The sequence below is a fragment of the Castanea sativa genome, chromosome 3, assembly GCF_040712315.1.
Source record: "Castanea sativa cultivar Marrone di Chiusa Pesio chromosome 3, ASM4071231v1".
Taxonomy (NCBI): domain Eukaryota; kingdom Viridiplantae; phylum Streptophyta; class Magnoliopsida; order Fagales; family Fagaceae; genus Castanea; species Castanea sativa.
In genome coordinates, this window is record NC_134015.1 from 49,380,932 (window position 1) to 49,404,497 (window position 23,566).

General features: G+C 30.4%; 1 protein-coding gene across 2 annotated transcripts; it reads left to right on the plus strand.

Annotated features, from left to right (window-relative positions):
• Window positions 1-13,193: 13,193 nt before the first annotated feature.
• LOC142630053 (xyloglucan O-acetyltransferase 1) lies at window positions 13,194-15,194 on the plus strand. Of its 2 annotated transcripts, none has more exons than XM_075804127.1 (2): window positions 13,194-13,588; window positions 13,720-15,194. In XM_075804127.1, exons 1-2 carry the CDS (start codon window positions 13,333-13,335, stop codon window positions 14,823-14,825), a joined length of 1,362 nt encoding a protein of 453 aa, XP_075660242.1. In that variant the 5' UTR covers window positions 13,194-13,332; the 3' UTR covers window positions 14,826-15,194. The 2 variants fall into 2 exon arrangements, with proteins under 2 accessions (XP_075660242.1, XP_075660243.1); XM_075804128.1 differs by having other exon boundaries at window positions 13,723-15,194.
• Window positions 15,195-23,566: the final 8,372 nt, after the last annotated feature.

Sequence of the window (23,566 nt, forward strand, 5' to 3'; positions counted from 1 at the left end):
AAATATTCAACATATGGTTTTCATGTGATCTTTTAGGTGTGCATATGTGCATGGGTGGGCACTCCCAAATATGTTGCACTCGATGCCTTAACCATGTCTTATCTTCTCTTTTTGCTTTTGAGTATTCAATGTGAGCTAGTTGGCCTCATCTTGGCAAAATATATTGGTTTTCTTGTTCATTACCAAATACACAAGAATTCTTGGCTTTCCATATAACATAAAAAGATTACAATTGCCGTTATAGTGAATTGCTCATTTGGAAGGAGACCTCAAATTAGGTCATTGGAGCATATCTATATTGGTGGAGCTACTTTTTAGCTATTTAGCATTACAAAAAGTTATTTTAACTTTTAACGCAATAAAATAATTTAAACACTACAATAAAATAATATTTCATTCAACAGCCAAAACACAACCACAACCACCATCAAAGCCATGAAAACCACTAACACAGCCACAACTCCACCACTGTAACCATTACCCATAAAAAAAACCAGTGAAGAAGAACAAAAAAAAAAAAGTAGACAGAGAGAGAGAGAGAGAGGTAAAAACCAAACACATGCAAAGGGAGTATCACATTGACACATGCCTGATGCTTGGTTAGAAGAGAGTTTGTGTAATGAAAAAAAAAACATTATTTTGATGGGAGGTTTAATAAAATACTTTCTTTTCTTTTTTTTTTAAGTTTCTTGCTACAATGCACAACTATAAATGGCTATGCACTGTAGATGAAGAGCTAAATTTTTTAAGTTTAACTCCATCATTCCAGCTTATATTTTAGAATTGGTGGTGTTAATAATAACAATATTGCTTTTTAGCACCACTAATAATAACACTTAGCACAATACCTAATTCCACTATAATTTGTTGTAAATTCAAATTAATCTCATCAAATGCAAAACCAAAACATTTTTGTAACAGTACATTTATTACTCCATTCTATAAGAATAACATAGGTCTAATTCAGCTAATAAACTTTCAAAGGTTCTCAAAAAAAAATCAAAGGAAACGCATCACGTCAACCCTTCACAACATTATCTTTAATCTTATGGATTTTACATTTACATAATTTATTGATAGAATTTCCGGAAAAAAAAGCTCCAAAGTCCAAACTTCTCCAAACTACTTGATTTGGCCTTGGTGTTCTTGGAATCTGAATCATTTAAGATTACATTCACATAATTATTATCAAACAATTGCTCCATAAATTGATTGTGATATTGTTCATGATTTTAACATATTAGTTGGGCTAACCATTTTAATATTTTATTACAAAAATTTTAAAACTATAGTATTTTTTATATATTATGATTCTTCAATTTGATTAATAGTGTTGGTTTGAATGTGTGTGTTATGAAAAAAAAAATAGTGTTGAATCATTTGAATAAATTTTTTATCTTTGTTCTCCCTTTAGTATTGTTGAACTCAAAGGAGCTGTCCCACCAAAAGTTGTAAATTGGCTTCTCAATTTCTTCATATAAAAAAGGAACAAAACCTAAAATTCAAGAAGTAAGTACAAATAATAAATAAGCTTTAATTTATATCCAAAACTAAAGTAAAGAACAGAGATCTAACGCTAAAATGAAAACATAATGTCTAACAATAAGTTAAAACAAAATAAAGTACATTTGAAAATAAGCCAAATAAAAAACAAAATAGTTCCAAAAATTTGTTTAATTTTAGGTCCAATGGTAAAAGATCAATAATTGGTATAAACTCAACGATAACAATCACAATTTCTCAGTGAGATATTCGTGGTTTGACAAAAGGAAGCAAATGCAGCAACTTTTTTTTTTCTAAGAGATAATTACAACGTGCTGTTAACTCCATAACTCAAACATTTTTTCCCCTAAACCCCAAGCACTTTGTGCAATGAGAAGTGTCAATTCAGCTACAAGGCGTTTGGCAAATACAGCAACTTGCTCTATATTTTCAAATGAAATTTACTGTGATATCATTTGTAAAATGACATGCATGTAGCTAAGAATCCAAACCCAATTTAATTATCATAATTGATAGTAAGAAACAATAAATTTTGATAACTGGATTTAATATGAGTGCATGTTAATATTATTAATTTCATGTCTGACACCTTTTAATCTTGCAACTTAACTATTTGGGAAAAGTACTATATTTTTTCTTTTTATCATTTTGATGATATAATATCAAAATTGTTCAATAAAAAGGTAACTCATGCAATCTATATTGTTAGTTTTCGCGCAAAGTTGCAATGAACACGAACAGAAAGAAATGTTGAATTTTATATGGGAGGTAATAACTCTTGCAACAATGGAATCTAGTTGTATTCGTCACTCATGAGCATGAAGGCGGTCGGAAGGAAAGCAGGACTAGATAGGGTATAATTTTAGAAAAAATTTGGTTTAGTTCCCTTCACAATGTGCAATATATTTTGTTATTAGTTTCCTCCAATATTTCAATTATTTTTCTTGGAAAAAAAATTGCAATATTTTAGTGTTCTATTTTATAATAATATATAATAGAAAATAAGAGTAATATAGTAATTTGACCATATTATATGTATTTACAAATTTGAAAATTGCATAATAAAATGACTGATATAGATAGACATGTTTCATACTTACTCAAGAATGCAAAAATCATTTTGACAAAATAAAAATGCAAATATCCTCCTTATTTTTTCTACATTATTGATTGTGTTGTTATTATTATTATTATTTTGTTGGACTCTACTTCAACTTTTGCAAAAGTGACTAAAATTGAGAAAAAATATCATATTTTAAATCGGTTGTTTCTCATATAAATCTTATAAAAATAATATCAAAATTCATTATGCACAATTTAAAATCATTAATATAACAAAATAAATTTATTTATCCTATTATTAATTTTTTAATTACATAGAATAAATAGTACAATGTTGGATATATATATATATATATATATATATATATATATATATATATATATATATATAGATAGATATATATATATATCACCAAAAGAAGTTAAGAAATCTAAATGGTTAAGACTAATATTAGTGAATCACAAAATTTTAATTTTTTATAGCTTTTTTATCGATCGTTATCAAAGCAACTAAACATAAGGAATAATTTCATATTCTAAAAATCAATTATAATTATAATAATAATAATAATTATTATTATTATATCAAATAAAAATAATTTTGTATATAAAATTTATAAAAATAATCATGAGCTGGTCAACCCTTGTTTTAATTGGGGATGGGCTGAACTTTGTGTTTTTATCATGTCCACCAGAACTTGAAGTGAGCGTGGGCCTTGACAAATTGAGTGCCCAAATTGCCCAATCGTAATTTTTACCCTTTGAGGCCTGGACTTCCAAAGGGAATTGACATACCCTATAGTCTTGTATCCTAAAAAATGGCTTGTCAAATCCTTAATATCGGGCGTTTTCCACTCAAAACCAGATCTTTATAAATTTCAAGTAAAGAGTTATTTCTATCCACCCTTTTGGTATGTTGGTCACTTTATAAGTATAAGTGTTTGTGGATCACTTTATAAGTATAAGTGTTTGTGGGGTGTGGAGGCGCAATGACCATGGTTCAAATCTCTAGAAAGGAGTTTCACACACATATAACATATTATGACACTTTTAAATTTTTTGTTTGTCTATTTTAGCATAAAGCAAGACTTAAGTATAGTATTTAGGTGTTGTTCCTTTAATTTTCTTTTTAAGATTCTGTCATGTGAATTTTTTCTCATGGGATAGAAGTGTATTTTTTAATTAAGTAACCACATGACTGAATCTTAAGAGCGGAACAACACCTAAGTTACTGTACCTAAGTTTTGTCCTTTAGCATAATACTTAATTTTTTATTTTACAATTTCATTTTTATCTACTATATTTTAAAACAAAATTATAAAATTTTCTCAAAAAAAAAAAAAGATTCACCGCAATTGAAAATAAAAGTATGTAAAAATATTATGACACTTTTAAATTTTTTGTTTGTCTATTTTAGCATAATACTTACTTTTTTATTTTATAAATTCATTTTTCAAAACATTCACATCAAATTATCTATTTTACACTGTATTTCATTAAATATCAAACTTTCTTGATTTCTTTAAATTTTTATTTTTTTTTCACACATAACAACCATAATCTACTTTTTTTCCTTTAATGAAATCTACTTTTTTTTTCCTTTAATGAAATTAAATAGTTTCAATGTAAATTGGTAACTGTAAAATTATGTATTTTTACATAATTTTGCCTGATCATGTAGATAAATTTTAGATTTGATTGGCTAAAATATAATCTTCTCTATTATACAATCGCTAATTCGAGTGATCAATAAAAGTCCAATTTGCTGAGTGAATCCAATTTGAGGCAACCCATGTGATGGCAGGTCCAAAGAGTGATTATTTATTATTATTTTTATATTTTTATTTAAAGAGGTCCAGTGATTTGAGCACATTTTTTTTGTGCAAATTCAGACCCGTCCCTACATTTTTTACACTTCAGTTGGTGCAGGCTAACAAATGAAAACACGCCACATGGAATTAAATTTATAGAATTTTTATGGCATGTATTAGCACAATCAACCACAAATTTATTTCTCATGCAAAGCTTGGGAAATTTTTGCTTATTTTTGAGGTACACAAATATGATTCTCCACTTTCTTTCTCGTATGAATATGATGAATTTTGCAATAAATTAAATTTATAAAATATATTATTATGTTAAGAGGAAGAAATACTATATCAAATAAAAATATCGTGCTTCCAAAAAAAAATTATATAATTTTTAGGTGTAAACGTATTGTCTAGAATATTGGTGAACAATCGTAAGACTTTTCCAATCCTTTTTTTCCCTAATCCAAGGGAACACACATTCGAAGGTGCAAAAACATTGTTTTGTTTGTTCCTATTGGTATTGGGTTTTCACAAAATGGAGAAAACTCAAAAAAATATGCAATGATTCTGTGGGGTGTGTGGGATACACGATTGATGATAAGGATTAAATTATACACGCCTACTCTCAACGCTACGTTGTCATATTCAAAGGAAAGTCTCCCCACAATTCCACTTGTTCATTAAGAACACTATGTACGACTAAAACATGGGCAGGATTGTTAGAGTTACGTTGTTTTCACAGCGTTTTTCATGAAAGAAAAAAAAAAAAAACAAAAAAAAACAAACAAACACAGTGTGAGTGAGTTGTGTCTATTGTTCTTTTTATGTAGTATATTTTAGAGAGTTTTAATTTATAGCGTCCGCTTTTGATGATACTCTTTATCATTAGACTAAAATATCAATCAATTTATGATATAATAAAAAATTAAACTTTATATTTTTTATACAACCATAAAAATTTTTACTAGTTGTAGTTGACTCATACGAAAAAGACCCAAAATGGTCCCTAAACCTCTTTGTTATTCCATTCTGGGAGGTGAGCTGGTGACCACTCATTCTGGTCATCATGCTCACTGGCCAAGCATGCCGTGCATCCAAGTGGCCATGTTCTCTCCTAGGTTCAATGTACGGACGACACATATTTATAAAACCACTAAAACTTTTAAAATATTATGCTGTTCTACGATTACTCTTTTTTTTTTTCTTTTTTTTTTCCTGGAACCTTCAAGACTTTTGATAACATTTAAGCAAATTTTATAGTCAACATGTTCATGGGACTATCTAGTATAAACATTTTTTGCAATACAATTTTATCCAATACATAAATAGGGTGGTGTCCCATAATTAATCCCAAACTCTTATACAACTCTTCGTGAAATAAATTTAATCATGATCTCTAGTCCTATTAAAATGTAAAGTTTTTAAACAACTCATTGCTTGGAGACACAAGATTATATGCTGCATTTTTATAGAGATTGATTTATGAAATTTAACTCATCAAATCAAATATACCAGTTAGTTCGAGTCCTCATTCGCGCAAGACATGATTCTTGGGTGTGAGATTATGTATCCGAAGTTTACTCTTTTAGGTGAGTTCAAAGAATCTTGCCTTCGAAGGTCGTGTTATTAAAAAAAAATAGTAGACTTTTTTTTTTAGTATATCATTTTTTTTTTATCTATTTAAGGTATGGCTAAGGGCATGACACATGTCCTTGGAAGACTTTTATTTTTTATTGTTGTAATTGTCAATTTTTTTAAAAGAGCGTTTTATCTTCTTGTTTATAAAGTTTTTAGAAGTATTTTAATCAAAATTGAGTTATTAATTATATGACCCATTAAGATATGTTTAAGGTTAATTTTGTATGAAAATTAGCTGTTCTAAGCATGTTATTCAAACATCCATAAATCATTATAGATTCAATAATGTCACATGCTCAGAGATCTGCAAGCTCTCTCCAGCAAGATTTGGATGCTATATTATTATTATGTGTAGGAGTAGTAGCTACATTATTAAATTTTATGTTTTTACTTTTTACATTCATAAACTAATTGAATATGTTCTCTCAAAAAAAGAAAAAAACTTCTTGAATATGCGTTGATGCTTGGAGATTACCATGTGATCAATCGGCTAACTTGTCAGGTAAATACTAAGAAAATAATGCTCGATAACCAATGTAATTATTCCAAAACGTAAAAATTGGATGAGAATCCAAAGAAGACAACTTGTGATGGTTTTGCAGAAAAGTTGAAGACCAAGCCAGATTTATTAATACTAAAAAGCATCATTACAGTTTACACGTGATAAAAAATAAAAGCTCTATATTACCAAGACGGTGTATCATGTTTTGAGTGTCTATACCCAGACTTTCACGTACAATACGTTGAATCTACAATTGAGTCCCACGTGTTATCAGAAGCTGGATGTACACACTTAAAACATAATATCATTTTGCCTATATCGCATTCCAAATAATAGTTTTAATTAAGATGAAAGGGCACTTTACAAAATGTGGACTTTCCACTATCTATCATATTCTCATATTTCTGAAGTCTAATAAGAGCTTGCTAATATTGATATACATTTGATACGGCCCATAGGAGAAGTATTCAAGTGTAGGTGATGATTTGAGAATAAACTTACCTAGCTAGCTATATATATCGTGTTAATATTAAATTAGAAAAAAAAGATTGTGGTGCTTTTTATTACTTCTTTTTCAACTCATCACTTACCATCCATAAACTGGTTCTATTACTAAACTAATAATATTTCAACTCATCACCGGCTCTTGTAGTATCTCAATGGCTTGAATACTTATAACAAGTACCAAGATCTATCTCAAGTCTCAACTTCATTTTAGCTATTTAGTTTTTTAATCAACCTTCGCACTCTCATAATTATTACCAATGCACCTATCATGAAAATGAAACAATTATTCACCTAGTGAGTTGTGTTTATCATTAAATTAATACACATGTGAATGACTACAAAAATGATAAGAAAGTCCAAAGGGTTTTCCCCATTGGTTACTACAATCAAAGCGGCTACTTTTCAAAATAAACATGTTTTATTGAAGGATAAAATTTCTCTCGAAACTTTTCAAATTCTTACTAAAAAATAAACTTGACTAGACATTTTAAAAATCTAACAATTGGATTAATTGCTTGTTTTTTATATTTTTAATGCGTATTTTTAAAGTCTAATAATTAGATTAATTGCATATTTTTTTATATTTTTAATATGCATGTCAAATTTCGTTCAAATCATATGTTATTTACCATTCGATTCATAAACTTATTTTTTATGTATGATTTAAGACTACAAAAAAATATTCGATTGATGACATAACTATTGATCTTTGATTTTCTTGAAATTTTGCAAGGATAAAAGAGATAATAAAAAATATAATCTAATAATGGATTTATCAAAATTTACATGCAATAAAAAGATATAAAAGTACGTTGAAGTTTGGAGAGAAATTTTTTTTTCTTTATTGAATAAAACTCTACTATCATATTCTTAATTGAATAAAACTCTACATGAATACATTTCTCTTTTAGGAATCCAACATTGTGATCAAGTATAGACATGATATAGGTAGGATAAATCAAAAATTACTTGGTGAAACATAATAATATTATATTTTTATGAATAATGATTTATAATATTTATTTATTTTACACAATGAATATTTAGTAACATATATAAGCTAAAAGAAATTAATTTTTACCCCCTTGAATGAAAGGATAAAGGACGGTTAGTTGTACAAATCTTATAATGGGGATGATCGCAAACGCTCCTTAAGGTAGGTTCAACCAAAGCTTATTTAAATTAGTTTTCATCAAAAAAGAAAACAATTTCTCTTCTTCTTATTTTATTTTATTTTATTTTTAATAAAGTGTAAAAAGAAAATTTTAATCTATGTTTTTCACTTTAATATCTAATATGAGAACATTTTTTACCTATTTAATGGCTTAATAAATAAAACTAAAATTGCACACACAAAAAAAGTATTTTGTGTATAATTTTTAAGTATACTGCACAATCATTATTTTTCATATATATATATATATATATATATATATATATATTTTTTTTTTTCTTGGCCTCTCACTTTCACATGATTTCTTTCTCAAAAAACAAAAAAAACTTTCACATGATTATGAGTGGTTTGTTTGACTTTATTAGCTTTTCTTTGTGCCGTTTTTAGGTGGGACGTCTTGTAAGAGTAAGCATTCCGTGGCCTTTTATGCATATACATCTCTGCATTATGAATGTAATAACTACTAAAGGCCAAAATCATGCCGCTTACATCATCATTTATTAATGTCGACGAAAAGAATGGTTGCCAAGTGTTAACCCAACCAACATACGACTCTAGCATCATATCATCACATGCAAACTCCCTCTGCATCACAAGCATTTTGGATCATTAGCAATTAGCAAAGAGTAGCTTATTACTAAAATCATGAGAATAATTTGTTACCCACTTACCTTAACTATTGGAGTACAAATTGGTATAGTGCATATATGGCTTGCTTTCATTTGAAAATTGCTTACGATTCCTATATTAGTGTAATTTGCGTAAAATTTAGAGCTTATAATACCTATTTAGAAGCTAATCAAACAATATGGAATGCAAAAACACATAATTAGCCTATGAATATTGCTGTAGTGAATTTAGTTTAGGCCATAAATGATGTCGCGAAAGTCTGAAGAAAACATACACGATATTTTTTTTTTTGGAACAAATACTAAACTGTTTGTTTCGGGTAATGAATCTCAAATCCATGAGAGATTCCTTGAATTTACAAGGTAATAGGTTTGGAATCCGCTAGAAAAACAATAGAGAAAAATTCTGAATTCTATTGATCTGAGTTATAGTTTGACTACGTCTGGAGGTTGCATCACAAATAAACATTAAAAAGACAAAACCTTAGGACGACGAGAAAAACATGTAAAACCCAAATTCGCACTAATCACAAGATTAGGTGGCACAATACCGATTTTCGCCAAAAATGAAAATTTTGGGTTAAATGCAAAATCATAAACTATGGACATTAAGAGTCATCCAAAACAAGCAAGACCTTATTTTGACTTTTGAGCAAAAAAGTTACGCAAGAGGGCAAATTTGATGTTTCCAAAGCCTTAATGAAGGAATTCACCAAAATTAAAGTGCAGTTCAAGGCAAAGTGATGAATTTCAATCAAAATTCAAGCAAATTTCGACACCATCACTCTTATGGGTTCTATTAGTACCCCTTGGTCTTGCGCTTTGATTTCAGGCACTCTCATTTCTCTGGCCATGTGCTATCTATTCTACATCAATTAAAATGCCTAATTGCTTCACTTATATACTTATAGTTCCTCTAATGATTAGCTCTAAATGAATTAGAGCTAATCTGAATTGATTTTTTTTTCGGATATATAAATTTTTAAATGTTAATCCTAAAAGGCAGCACAATCCACTAGGGATAATGCTTTAGGAAGGGAAGAATATTAGTTCAAATCTCCCATTTTTTACCCTTGGAACAAATATTCACTTATTAGAAATAACTTCCTAAATATCACATCTAGGTTATATAATGATGGGCTAGTAATCATCTTTACTTAAGAATAAATTAGATATTTTCTTGCGCGATGAATGGATGCTTTGCAAATTCATTTGAAATAATTTTATGTTTTTTAAGACCTATTTATAATACTCATTATATAATATTTATGTTTACCACAGTATTGCTGAGCCTTTTGAAATTCAATTTTCTTAATTCATATTTTGTAATAAAAAAATTGTCATAAAATTGGTTTTCAAAGATGGAGTGGATTTGCTCTACTAATCTAAAATTTTGAGGTTGGAATAGTCAAGTTTTTTGACATTTGTAGGAGACTAACATATTATATTATTTGTAATATTTATTTATTAAATTGATTAAATGATTTTGAGGTTTGAAATTTATAAATTTAAATTCAAATCAAAAAATACTTTCATATCCTAAAATTATAAAAATTCAAGCAACCTCTCAAACACTTCCTCAAATACTTCATTTTCACAACCAAATACCAAGCCCCAAATCTCAAACACTTATTTCATTATCTCAACAAAAAGAAATCATTTGTAAGTACCAGCATATAGAGAATGTAATAATATAAAGAAAAAATGGTCAAATTTTTTTTCATTTATCAAGATTTAATTGCCTTTAGCAAAGCTTCCACATTAAAAAAAAAAACATGAAAAACACTCTAAAATCATCATTAACTTTTACTTTTATCATCATGATTCATATTGATATTGCACTACATAGAAGTAAAAAAAACTACAAAGAAACCTATAAATTTCGAGTTCTAAAACATAATTAAAAAAACAACTAATCTCATCAATAATCAATTGGAAGGTTTGTTTCTATTTTTTTTTAGTTCTAAGAAAAATATTTATGGATTTCTCACACCAACCATCTAATGATCCAAATTCAATCATAGCCTTTAGAAAACCCATAACATTTGACCTCAACATCAAAACCATAAACTAGCATCACTCAATAAATAAATAAATAAACCCCTCTTTCTTGGTTATAGCCAACTCATCCGGGTTAAGATTAGATGAAGTGATGAATTTGGAGCTAAGTAGGTATCATTGAAAGGTTAAAGATAAATGATATTATTTTTGGTTGTGATGTATTTGAGATGAGATGGCATAAAAAATTGTGGGTTATATATAAAGAAAATGTTACATCCACAACATTTTCATAACAAATCATAGGCGATAAGTTGTTATTGATTCTAATTTGAATCTACAACTTAAATTACTTTTTTACCCACCCATAATATCCAACAACCAGTTAATTAAGATTTGTTGTAAAGTATTATGAAAATGTTGTGAAGATAATATTTCTTATATATAAAAGGGTAGAAGTACAAGAGGTTTATCTTGAAATATTAAACCAAAAACAAAGAGTCTTACAAAGAGTCCCTTTTTTTTTTTTATCTTGTAGTTTTAAAATATTTAAATTATCTTTTAAAAGAGAGCGTAACATGACAAAACTTCATCCTCTCTGCATAACTTCTTGCTTTTATATATTGATGATCCCAAGACAAATAACTCCTTAATTGAGAACATATCACCCCAATCACATGATAGGGTACCATGATAAGCACGATCCCCTCAGGACAATGCATATATGTGATCTCTTCACCTGAGCTGATCATGTAATTAGCGAAGAATCAAGACTAGCAAGATCTCGACTGCTCAATTCATCACCATATATAGTATATACCAAGCTCCTCCAGTCATAACAGGTACAAGTGAATTACTTTACAAAGATGCTACAGATTTGACTCAAGTATTGAAGAAACATAAGACAGCATCACATCAGCGCCACCAGATCATTCATTTGAGTATGAAGGAAACCTATAGATGATGAATCACCGAGACATTATCATATGAAATGATGAAAAAAAGAAAAAAAAAACACGATTTGTTAGCATCTACTTAGTGCTATTTGCATGTCATGTCAAGAAAGTTGCATTTAGAAAAGCTTTTACTGCCTCTAATGATGTAAAGATTGAATTGCATCATCATACAGATAACTAGTTTTTTGCACTGTGTGGTCCAAGAAATGATTGATGATTTAAAACTTAGAACTTACAGACAAAAGAGTGGTTCGAATTTATAAATCTTTATCTAACCAAGGGGGGAAAAATGTCATGCCGAAACAAGCAAGGCTTTTTTCTCTTCTTTTTTTCAAGAAACAAGCAAGGCTGTGTTGATGACTTTGTTGCTGTCATTTCGGTCCTCAATGATCAATCATCATTCAAGTCTCAAGACATGAGGAGGCCTAATTTTCACAGCTCACCGGCTATGTATGTATTTTTTAATTAAATGGGTTGTCCTTTGATGTCCACGTAGCTCCTCTTTCTAATTGAGCGTCTTTTTCCTTGAGAGTTGATTAGAGGTTGACAGAAATAATTGCCATGTTTGTGGAGTACAAATTTTAGGTTTATAGACGATTTTATCCTTACAATGAGAGTTACATGATTTATGTCCCATATAATAAAAGGGTACTTTTGGGTTTTGACATACTAGCCCATTGATTAGAGGGGAGGCATTACTTGCACGTACAAAAAAGAAAAAAACAAGAAGTTAAAATAAGGCAATTCTGCTAGACTGCCACATGTTCCAAAAGACAACAGTCATATAAGTTCATAAACCAAGGTTGTGTTTGATTAATATTAATATTAGTTGGCCAACCATAAAGATAATTTGGCTTTTCTATGTGATTTTGACTCACTCACCTGCCCTCACAAACAAAGAAAGAAAGGAAAAATTTAGGACCACTAAATTTTTCACAACTTCTTATTACAACTATGATATGACAGAGTATGATTAAAAAAAAAATAGAAAGTTCATACATATAAATGATGATTAACTAAAATGGTTAATTACTAACAATATGATACCTCATAATTATAACAAAAAAATTGTGAAATAATTTTTACCAGAAAAAATAGTTAGAAATAAAAGCCTTCCCCTTTTTTCTCTCTCTCTCTCTCTCTCTCTGCCAACCCAACCAAAAAAAAGATTATATTTTTCATGTCTTCTATAAAAATTTTCATAACTTCTTATTACGATTATGACATAACAGTGTACAATTAGTAAAGAAAAAATAATCCGTTAACATATATAAATAATGATTAATTAAAATGGTTAATTACTAACAATATGATGCGTCAGAATTACAACAAAAAAGGTGTGAAGTAATTTTTGCAAAGCGGAAATAGTTAGAAATAAAAGCCTCCCCCCCCCCCCCCCCTCTCTCTCTCTCTCTCTCTCTCTCTGCCAACCCAACCAAAAAAAAGACTATATTTTTCGTGTCTTCCTCAGCTGGCTTGCTCATTTCTTAAAACGCCTAAGAAAAAAGGGACAGAAGAGTTGAGAAAAAGCAAGAGAAAAGATAGCTATGAAATGGGTAGTACAACGTTAACAACTCCGTTCAAAGATCAAACTCACTACTCCCTTGCCAAAAAGCTCTTACCTTGGACTATCTATGCCTTCTTCCCAATAGTTATCTTTCGCCTTTACTTTTACCCTCTTCAACTCCCTCAATCTTCAAGAGATCAGTTCTCCAATACCACCCCCATAATCATCACTTCCTCTTCTACTCTTTCTCTTGCTCCACCTCCTCGTTTTTCTCCTCCTCCTCATTTGTCTCCCCATAAAGGTACATGCATTCTTTATTTTTGTTTTCGAGTTTAAACCATTGAAATTTTTGTTGGGTTTTGTTTTGTTTTTGCGTTTTGGAATTGGGATTTTATGACTAACAAAGACTCAATACGATGTTGTTCTTTGTAGCAGAAGAGGAAAGAGCTGATGAGACTCCATGTGAGTACACTTCAGGCAAATGGGTCCCTGACAAGTTGGGACCTTTATACAATGGTACAACATGTGGTACCATAAAAGATGGCCAGAATTGTTTCAATCATGGCAGGCCGGACTTTGACTACCTCTATTGGAGGTGGAAACCCAAGCAATGTAAACTACCAAGGTTTGAACCAAACACTTTTCTTCAACTCATTAGGAACAAGCATATTGCATTTGTGGGTGATTCCATGGCTAGGAACCAATTAGAGTCCCTTCTTTGCATGTTATCCACTGCCTCTGTGCCTGAACTTGTTTACAAGGATGGGGAGGAGAACAAGTTTCGGAGGTGGCATTTTCCTTCTCACAATGCTAATATCTCAGTGTATTGGTCACCATTTCTAGTTAAGGGTATTGAAAAGTCAAAATTGGGGCCTGATCATAACAAGTTATATTTAGATCATGTTGATGAAAGGTGGGCAAGTGATTTGGATCATATAAGCATGATTGTTTTATCAATTGGGCATTGGTTTCTACACCCAGCGGTGTACTATGAGGGTGATTTAGTGTTAGGCTGTCATTACTGTCCTGGTCTCAATCACACTGAGATTGGATTTTATGATGTTTTAAGAAAGGCTCTTAGAACTACCCTTAAGACCATAATTGAAAGGAGAGGGTCTAATGGTAATGCAATTGATGTAGTTGTGACTACATTTTCGCCTTCACATTTTGAAGGCGATTGGGATAAGGCCGGGGCTTGTCCCAAGAAAAAGCCTTATAATGAGAGTGAGAAGCAGCTTGAAGGAATGGATGCTGATATGAGAAAAATTGAGGTAGAAGAAGTGAATGCAGCAAAGGACAACGCTAAGCAATTTGCAAAATTTAGAGTTGAGGCATTAGATGTGACCAAATTATCATTGTTGAGGCCAGATGGGCACCCGGGGCCATATATGCATCCTTTTCCATTTGCTAATGGGGTGACAGATCGAGTGCAGAATGATTGTGTGCATTGGTGCTTGCCTGGGCCTATTGACACATGGAATGAAATTTTGCTACAAGTAGTGAAGAAATGGGAGGGTCCATCAGAGAGAGGTGGATGAGTTGTATATCGAATTGGGTGGTGGTTGTTGCTCTGGAAGAGATCTGAAAGAAGAATAGAGAAATAATTTATTGCTTTTGTTACTTTTGGTAAAAAGAAAGAAAATGGGAAGACTAGGAGAGAGAATTGGTGAGGTGAATTGAGAAGAAGATACATTTAATGGTGTCAAAGGAAAACGATTTTTTTGGAAGATAGTTAATTTTTGTACAAATGTTTTAAATGCAAAGTTGTAGAGGAATTTTTAAAGACAATTGGATGTTCTATTGTTTTTATATGGATCCATAATGTAAAGTTTGGCCACAATCCCCAGCAACATGCTAGCCTTGCACCCTTCAATTTTATTTTCCAAGGAGTTCTTTTTGTATGTAAAGTTTCTATCTTCGTCTCTCAACTTTTTATCGTTTTATTAGCTGCTAGGCTGTTGAATCATCAAGCCTCAGATCCTCTATTTCATTTGGATACAATCTTTTACTATTCTTTACAATAAGAAAACTTAGAAAAGCATTCAATTTTGACAATTCCCTGCTATTATAGGTGAATTGAATTGATCAAATCAAGAGTAGGTGTGGTCCTTCATTAAGAATGACTAAATTCAAACAAGTTTCATGGTGATGTTAATAATTAAATTTTATCATAAAACCAGAGAATGTTTGACCTCCACCCACCCCCAAGAAAAGATAAATACAAGGAGTAAATGGCTTATTTTTCTTGCTAGAATTTGGTTGAGTGGTAATTTATCAATTTTTTTAAGGAATATTTACCAACTCTTCTGCTGTGCCTTGTGAGTTTTAAGCCTTCTTGGAATGACCCTTTGTGAATTTACTTCTTCTTCTTCTTCTTCTTCTTTTTCTTTTGAAAAAAAAAATATTATAAATTGATTTTTTTTTTTTTTTGGAATTATAAAGTGAGTTAAGCGTAGCCAATGGATAGCTTTCGCATTTGTACCAATGAAACTTGTGAGTTTAAAACTCTCAAAAAGTCAAAACTAAACGCCCTTTTGTTTTCTATATTCTATTATAATCGTTGTGGGGTCAAGTCGTTATTTCATAAGTTGTTAAGACCTAGCTCTAGGATCCAAAGCAACTTTATTTAGCTTAACATGGAAGAGTCCACATTTATCATTTATGTAGTGGGTCTTGGTCCCTCTTTTGAAAGGGACAGTAAAGCGATTGGTATCAGTACAACTTTATAATTAGGCTATACCGACAATATTCCCATCAAAATATATTCCTTTGGCACTAATTGGTAATTACTGTTAAGCGGGGAGGCAATGGACGGGTTAGACTAATTTTAGGGCCAAAATGAGCTTTTATTCGTTTTTTACAAACTTTCTAGCAAAATGTCATCTATCTAAAACTATTTAGGGAAATATCTCTGTTTTGAATCTTGATTTTCTAAAAATTGAGTTATAAATGTAAAACTCGAATTTTGGACAATCGAGTTATAGCGAACTTAGCCTTAGAATTTTTTGTTTTTTTTTTTTGTGTGTGGAACTCGAGTTTTTTTTAAGAGTTATCAAAATATAATAATAACCATATTTAGCTTATGTAGGAATTGGAAGAAATTTCAAATGGAACCTAAATAGAATGAGTTAGAAGTAGTTTTTGATTAAGTTTTTAGATGAACTTAAAATAGTTTTACATAGTTTTGAAGTTTTATACGTTCAAAATTTTATAAATGAGATTAATTGATACTTAACACAGATTGAAACTGATTTAAAATATAGAGACACTTGGCATCAAATTACTCTTTTATTGTACCGTTGGAATATCAAATTTGATATCATGTAGCTCTACCTCTAGTTAATTGGTAGTAGATTATTAGTATTACTATATCGTTATATTTTGTTTTCGTTTTTTTTTTTTTTGTTGGAAATTCCCGTTTTATTTTGTTTGTTTGTTTGGATTTTTTTTTTTTTTTTGGTGTTTGGACTACCATAGTATGGCCTTTGTTGTAGTATTATTTGGTTTTCTTTTATTATGTCTACTTTACAATTTTGGTCTTTGTTTTATATTTTAGAGTCAGTTTTATAAATTATGGTTTTAATCATTATATTTTTATTCCTAGTAGGTGCACTGGGGGAAAAAATTAATAGGTCAATTTTTAAAGGCTAACCATTTTTCATTTTAAATTTTATTCTTAAATTTCAATTTTTCCGTAAATGATTTGTTATGTTTATTATAATTAATATTTAATTTTTTTAATTGTAGTTTTAGAAAGAATTTATTCTTTAACTATCTTACTCAATTCAGATTCAAAATAATACTCCCTTTTTCAAATGATAATTTTTTTATAAGCTTTTTTTTTTTTTTCTTTTAAGAAAGAGTTGTTTAGTTGTCTTAAATTAATAAAAAAAAAATTAAAACGTAAAGTTCAATATATGCTATAAAATTCTTATATTTAAAAAACAATTCTTATTGAAAGTGGTGTCAACTTTAATATAAAACTAACAAAATCCTTGATGATTCTTAAAAATAAAAAAAAATAAAAAAAAATCCTAGATTGTTGCAATGAGTGGTAAATATTTTCACCAAAATTAATAAACTAATTTGACACATCACACAAAATTATACTTCAAATTTAGAACATAACTGAATTTTCTCATTGTTTGGTCTTTATATAAATATATGATTTGCAATTGAACCGAATTAGGACATCTCACTACATTCAAAACCAAAAAAAGCCCAAGTCCCAAAAACCCTCACTTAAACAGCACCTTCAGGTTTCAGCTGTGTTAGATAGAGAGAATGAGTAGTTTTACTCATGGCCATTGATGGTATCATGGTAGCACCAACAAGTAACAACACCCTTGTCCCTTGAGGACTTCACCGTAGGTTGCTCGTCTAAGCAAGAAGACACACAAACACATCATCATTTACGACAAACAGATTGCTCAAAACTGTGCGTTTGGTTTAATGAAAACACGTGTGAACATTAGCACTTGAAATCACGCGTGTGATCACTTACTCAACACGATGCTATTTCTAGGTCAAATTTAATAAAGGACGCATAGTCTTTGATACGATGTTGTTTGGAATAACTGATTTTCCCTGGTTTAGGTGAATTAGATCACATGGTAGAACTTAGAAGGCTTAAGATATGTATAAATAGTCACAAATGGGTTGTAGATTATTCTTTTGAGTTCATATTACATTTGTATAAGAAAATATCTTCCCTCTCTCTCTCTCGCTCTATAAATCTTTCTCTCTACTATTCTTCCATTACTAGCCTAGTTTCAAGAACTCAACAATTTCAGAATGTACCACCCTAATGGTTGCTAAAAATTATGTAGAACTGTGAAAGCAAATCCATAACAGTGTAAAATTATACCATAAGTAGATGAAAAATAAAGACTTTGTAGATAGAGAATATATATACACACACACATGGGGTGGCTTAATAGATTTTGGGGCCTTAAGCGAAAACTGAATTGAGGTCATTTATATATTTAAATATGACTTAAAAAAAATTAAATATTACTTAAACTCTATTATCTTGTTTTAGATGCAAAATTACTAATTAATCAAGCATAATTTTTTTTAGAAAGTCTACAGACACAAAAAATTTATCAAAACTTTTCACATATGTTGATGTGGTAGATTGATAATGGTAAGTAAAAAATGTGACGTTAGTAGAGAACCTAGACGAAAACTAGTAAAAGTTTGCCAACTGTTGTGAAAAATGTTGTGAAATTTTTTGTGTATTGCTATTTTCTTTTCTTTTTAAAGAAGTGTTACATTCATAACATTTTCATAACAAATTATAAATGTTAAATTGTTACTAGTTCTAATTTAAACCTACTATTAAAATTAATATTTTACCCACCAATAACAGCCATAATAATCAAACAGTTGTGAAAAATGTTGTTAACCTAGCATTTTTCTCTCTATTTTTTTTTTCCCATTGGTAAAAAAAATTATTTTATTTATTGACTAATATTTATATATATTTTTTGAAAAAACACTAACAACTCTTAAAAAAAAGAAAAGAAATGTTACCATATAAAAACTCATAATATCCTATCTCCTCATAAGTTTTGGTCTTGGGAATAACCATAACTTTACAAAAGTTGACCACATATGCAATTACAATTGTGTTGCTATGATATCTTACTTAAGGGATTTTTACATTTTAAACAACGTTACAAATTTTTTCACACACTTTTTCGCCTATAAGTATTTTAAAAAACTTCAAAAAAATTACAAAAATTCCATCTCAAACTACTCTACCAAACACCCTCGAAATCTTTCTGTCCTTGGCTTGAAATCTTAGTAATCTATCTCTTCATAAAATTTGGTTTTAGGATGAACATCACCTCACGGAATCCAACTACCCTTCCAACAATAGGCAATTTGAGTTGTGAAGTTATAAGATTCCATCCCTTAGCTATTTTCTCGCTTGTTACAACCCTTGCCAAGGGCCAACATGGAATCAAATTCCTTGCTAAAATCTTCTGACATCTTTCCACCGCGTTGGTTCTTTGGAACATGAAGATGCAAGTGATAGCTCGAACGATTCGTTCTTGGAAATAGTTTTTTGCTTTATTAAATCAAAAACAGAATCTATCCGGACTTTTGTCGCAATTCTTGAAAGAGGTTGGCGGTGTCATATACCCAATCAAGTTATGAAGCACCATAAGGGTCTGGGATGGAACTTGGAAGCCACTCTCACAAAAGGCTTGCAATCAGAAGTGACGAAATGATGTGACCCTACATTGTTTTCTTTTAAAACCTTCCAGATATCTGATATCTTGGAAGCAAAGACTTTCTTATGTACTTCAATACTTCTTTTTGAAGTCGCTGTTTCAAAAACAAGAAAATGGCAGCCAAAGAAAAACAAGAAAATGGCGGCGAAACTAGAAGAAAGAGGGGATGTGATGTGATCGAGTAAGCAAAAGTGTGAGCGGTGTGAGATTTAATTAAATGAAGAATAAAGATTAACTGAGACTTATGCTAATGCATGTACTCGACTTTATTATTATTATTTTTAATATGTACATTTAAAGGAGTATTTGAATACCGCTTATTTTACTGAAAATTGAAAATAATAAAAAAATATATATTCTAATTACTGTTCACATAAACAGTGCACTATTAATTTGTCTTGATGCACTATTCATGTCCCATAAACAATGTATTGGTCAGGAAAAAAAAAAAAAAGCCCAAAATGCTGAAACCCAAAACGCATCAGCTATCCAAGCACCCTCTAAGTTTATTGACTCAAAAATTGATTGACTTAAAAAATAAAATTTCTAGATAAAGTTATTGCTATGAAAATGAAAAGTATATAATAAATTTTTTTTATTAAATCTCACAAATTCATAAGAAATTCATAGTAAAATACATAGAAGCTAATGGAAGAGTATAATAGAGAGATAACACAAAAAACAATCATAATAATGTTTAAATTTAGAATATAACAAATCTTGGTTAAATAAAAAAATAAATCTTTTCCAAATACATTTATTTATTATAGAATTTTATTAATAAAACTCGTTACAATAGTTTATATAAAAAATTTTAATAGACTATGTCACAAAAAAGATTAAGTGAATTAGTCATATAATCAATTGAAAAGTAGATATTAGCAAAATGAACAAAGTTTATCTTCAATTTAGTTATAGAGAAACCCTTCAAATTTCTCATATATCTTTTTATTAGATATGAAATTTGAAAATGTAAATGTTAGATCGCATGTTATTTATGTTCTTAATATGCCTGTTAAATTTCATTTAAGTTGGATGTTATTTACTATTCGATCAATAAACTCATTTGCTATGCATAATTTTAAACTATAAAAACTTGAAATTTAAATATTTGATTGATGACATAATTATTGATATTTGATCTTCTTGAAATTTTGCAAGTATAAAGGATATAATAAGAACATATAATCTAACAGTTAGATTTTCAAAATTTACATCTAATAAAAAGATAAAGAAAAAGTTTGGAAAGTAACCTTTTCTGAAACCCCTTTTTCTAATACTAATATCTCTACTAATCTTCAGCAGTAAAAAGGACATATAAAAATATATAGAAAAAAAAAAAGAAAAGGAAATGTTGTTATCATAAGTTTCAATTACTTAATTAATAAAATCTGAAATTGTCAAATCTCACTTACAACCAAAGAAAAACATTGGGACCTTGGTTTGATGAAGACACATGCGAAACGTTAGCTCTTAAAATCACTTGTGTGATCACTTACTCAACACAATGCTGTTTCTAGCTCAAGTCTAATACATGACGTGTAGTCTTCGATACAATGTCGTTTGGAATAACTGATTTATAACAAAACTGTAACTAATTTTCCCTCCGGATTTTGGTACCAAAATTTGTTAGCTTAGCTGTCATTTTCTTTTACTAACTGAATCAGTTTAGGTGAATTAGATCATGTGATAGAAGGCTTAAGATATGTATATATAGTCACAGATGGGTTGTAGATTATTCTTTGAGTTTATATTACATTTTGTATAAGAAAATATCTTCTCTCCTCTCTTTCTAAATCTTTCTCTCTACTATTTTGCCATTACTAGCCTAGTTTCAAGAACTTAAAGATGATTTCTTCATGGTATCAGAGCAAATCTTGGGAAGCTCTAGTATGTCATCTTCTAATTAGGATCCGGTGCAATACCTAGGGGGTGCAATTCACTCTTCTCTCTCTCACAAATTTTTTTTCACATTTCACATTTTAAACTTTTACTTTTTACTTTTCTTAACTTTTTTTTAATCAATAATTGAGATTGAAAGTTACTTTTTGCAACTATTAATCTTAACCATTAATAGTAATTGCATCAGGTGCAATATCCACCTGATCTCAATCCGTCATCTTCAACCTCAATCTTTGGTAGTTCTACCTCCATTATTTCAACAACAGCGCGTTCAACTACTTCTTCATCTGTGAACTTGAGGAACCATCCTCTACTGCATTTGTCGAATATGGCAAATATGAGGCTTTGAATGAGAAACGGGTAGGAAGACAAAACTTCCTTGCCTAATTCCTTGTCCTGGTCTAATGTAGCCCATCTTTAGCATTATTGCTTGTAAATTTTGCATTCCACTCTATCTAGGGACGGACCTAAGAAAGGGTCGAGGCCCCCCTGGCCCAAGAAAAAGAAAAAAAAAACTATTAGGTATGTTTAGAATTTTTTAGGATTGAGCCTCTCTGTTTCAAAATCATAGCCCCTTGCCTGACCAGCCCAACCTAAAATATTAAAAGCCCTATTCAACATTAAACCCACAGTTACAACTTAACCTAATATAGAGAGAAAAAAAAAAGAATAAATTCCATTCATGTCCCTAAGTATCCATTAATGCTAATTAGGTTCAATACTTTTCAAAACTAACTAATTTGGTCCTTAAAACAGTTGAGAAAATATTAAGCGTAAATGCACTTTTAGTCCCTATATTTTGACCCGATTTCTATTTTGGTCCCTACATTTTATTTTTACCACTTTTAGTCCCCAAACCAATTAACGCGTGACATTTAAGTTCTTACCGTCACCCAACTAACAGAAAATGCTGACGTGGCTAACGGCACAGTAAAATAATAATTAAAAAATCTATTTTGGCATTAAAAAATCTATTTTGGCATTAAAAAATTGCCACGTCAGCTTTTAAACTAATTTTAATTAAATAAAAAAAATTAAAAACAAAAAACTGTTTCTTTTTCAAAAGTTTCAGATCTAAAACTGATTTTTTGTGTGTTTGAAACTCGTCACCTCTAGAAACTTTCTTTCAGATCTGTGTTTGAAACTTGCTTTCAAATCTGAAACTCGTCGCCTCCGGAAAGCTCGTCAAGGTGAAAAACTCGTTCAAGCTCGTTCCTGCCACTCCGGTGAAGAAGTCCTCAACCGTTTCTGCTCCGGCGAAGCCTAAGTCCGTTGCAAAGCCGAAGGCAACCAAAGTGGCTCCCAAGGCAAAGAAAGTTTCAACCAAGCCAAAGCCAAAGGCAAAAGCCGCAGCGTCTGTGAAGCCTAAGGCGAAGTTCGTGACTGCAAAGCCAAAGCCAAAGCCAAAGACGAAGGTTGCAGCGAAGGCAAAACCAGTTGCGAAGCCAAAGGCGAAGGTGGCAAGGACTTGAACGAGAACAACTCCGTCGAAGAAGGCAGCGCCGGCAAAGAAAGCATCGAAGCCGAAGAGTGTGAAGTCTCCGGCGGCAAAGAAGAAAGCTCCGGCGAGCGTGAAGTTAGGGTCCGGTTCTGTCTCGATGGAAGAGAGTTTTGTGTTGTGTTGTGGTTTGTTTTGTTTCTAATGGGGTTTGGGACTTGAATCTTTGTTAGATGTTAGAAGTTAGAATGCTAACAACAAAGATTTCATCTTAGAAGCCGGGAGATTGAAGAGTTTAATTTTCATTGTGTTTTAGGTTCTGGGTTTTGCATATTATCAAAAATTTCAGAAAAGATTTTGTTTTTTAGGTCTTGGATTCCTGTGATTTTGTATAGATTGTTTTTCACATTTTTGTGTGGTTTTCATTTTTTGGTATTGTTTAGAAAGTTGGGGTTCTATAATCAAATTTTGATTGATTCGTACAGCTTTGAGTCCGATTCGCAAAGAATCATTAAATTCTGTTGGGGATTATCGAAGCGGGGAAGGATCCATTCTTGTATACCTTACTGTTACAGGGTTTGTTGTTGTTGTTGGTCTGATCGGCGTGGGTTTGTTGTTGTTGGTTTGAGTGTGGTTCAGTCTGATCTATTTTGTTTTTGTTGATGTTCATGTTCTTGATTCTGGGTTTGATGTTCAT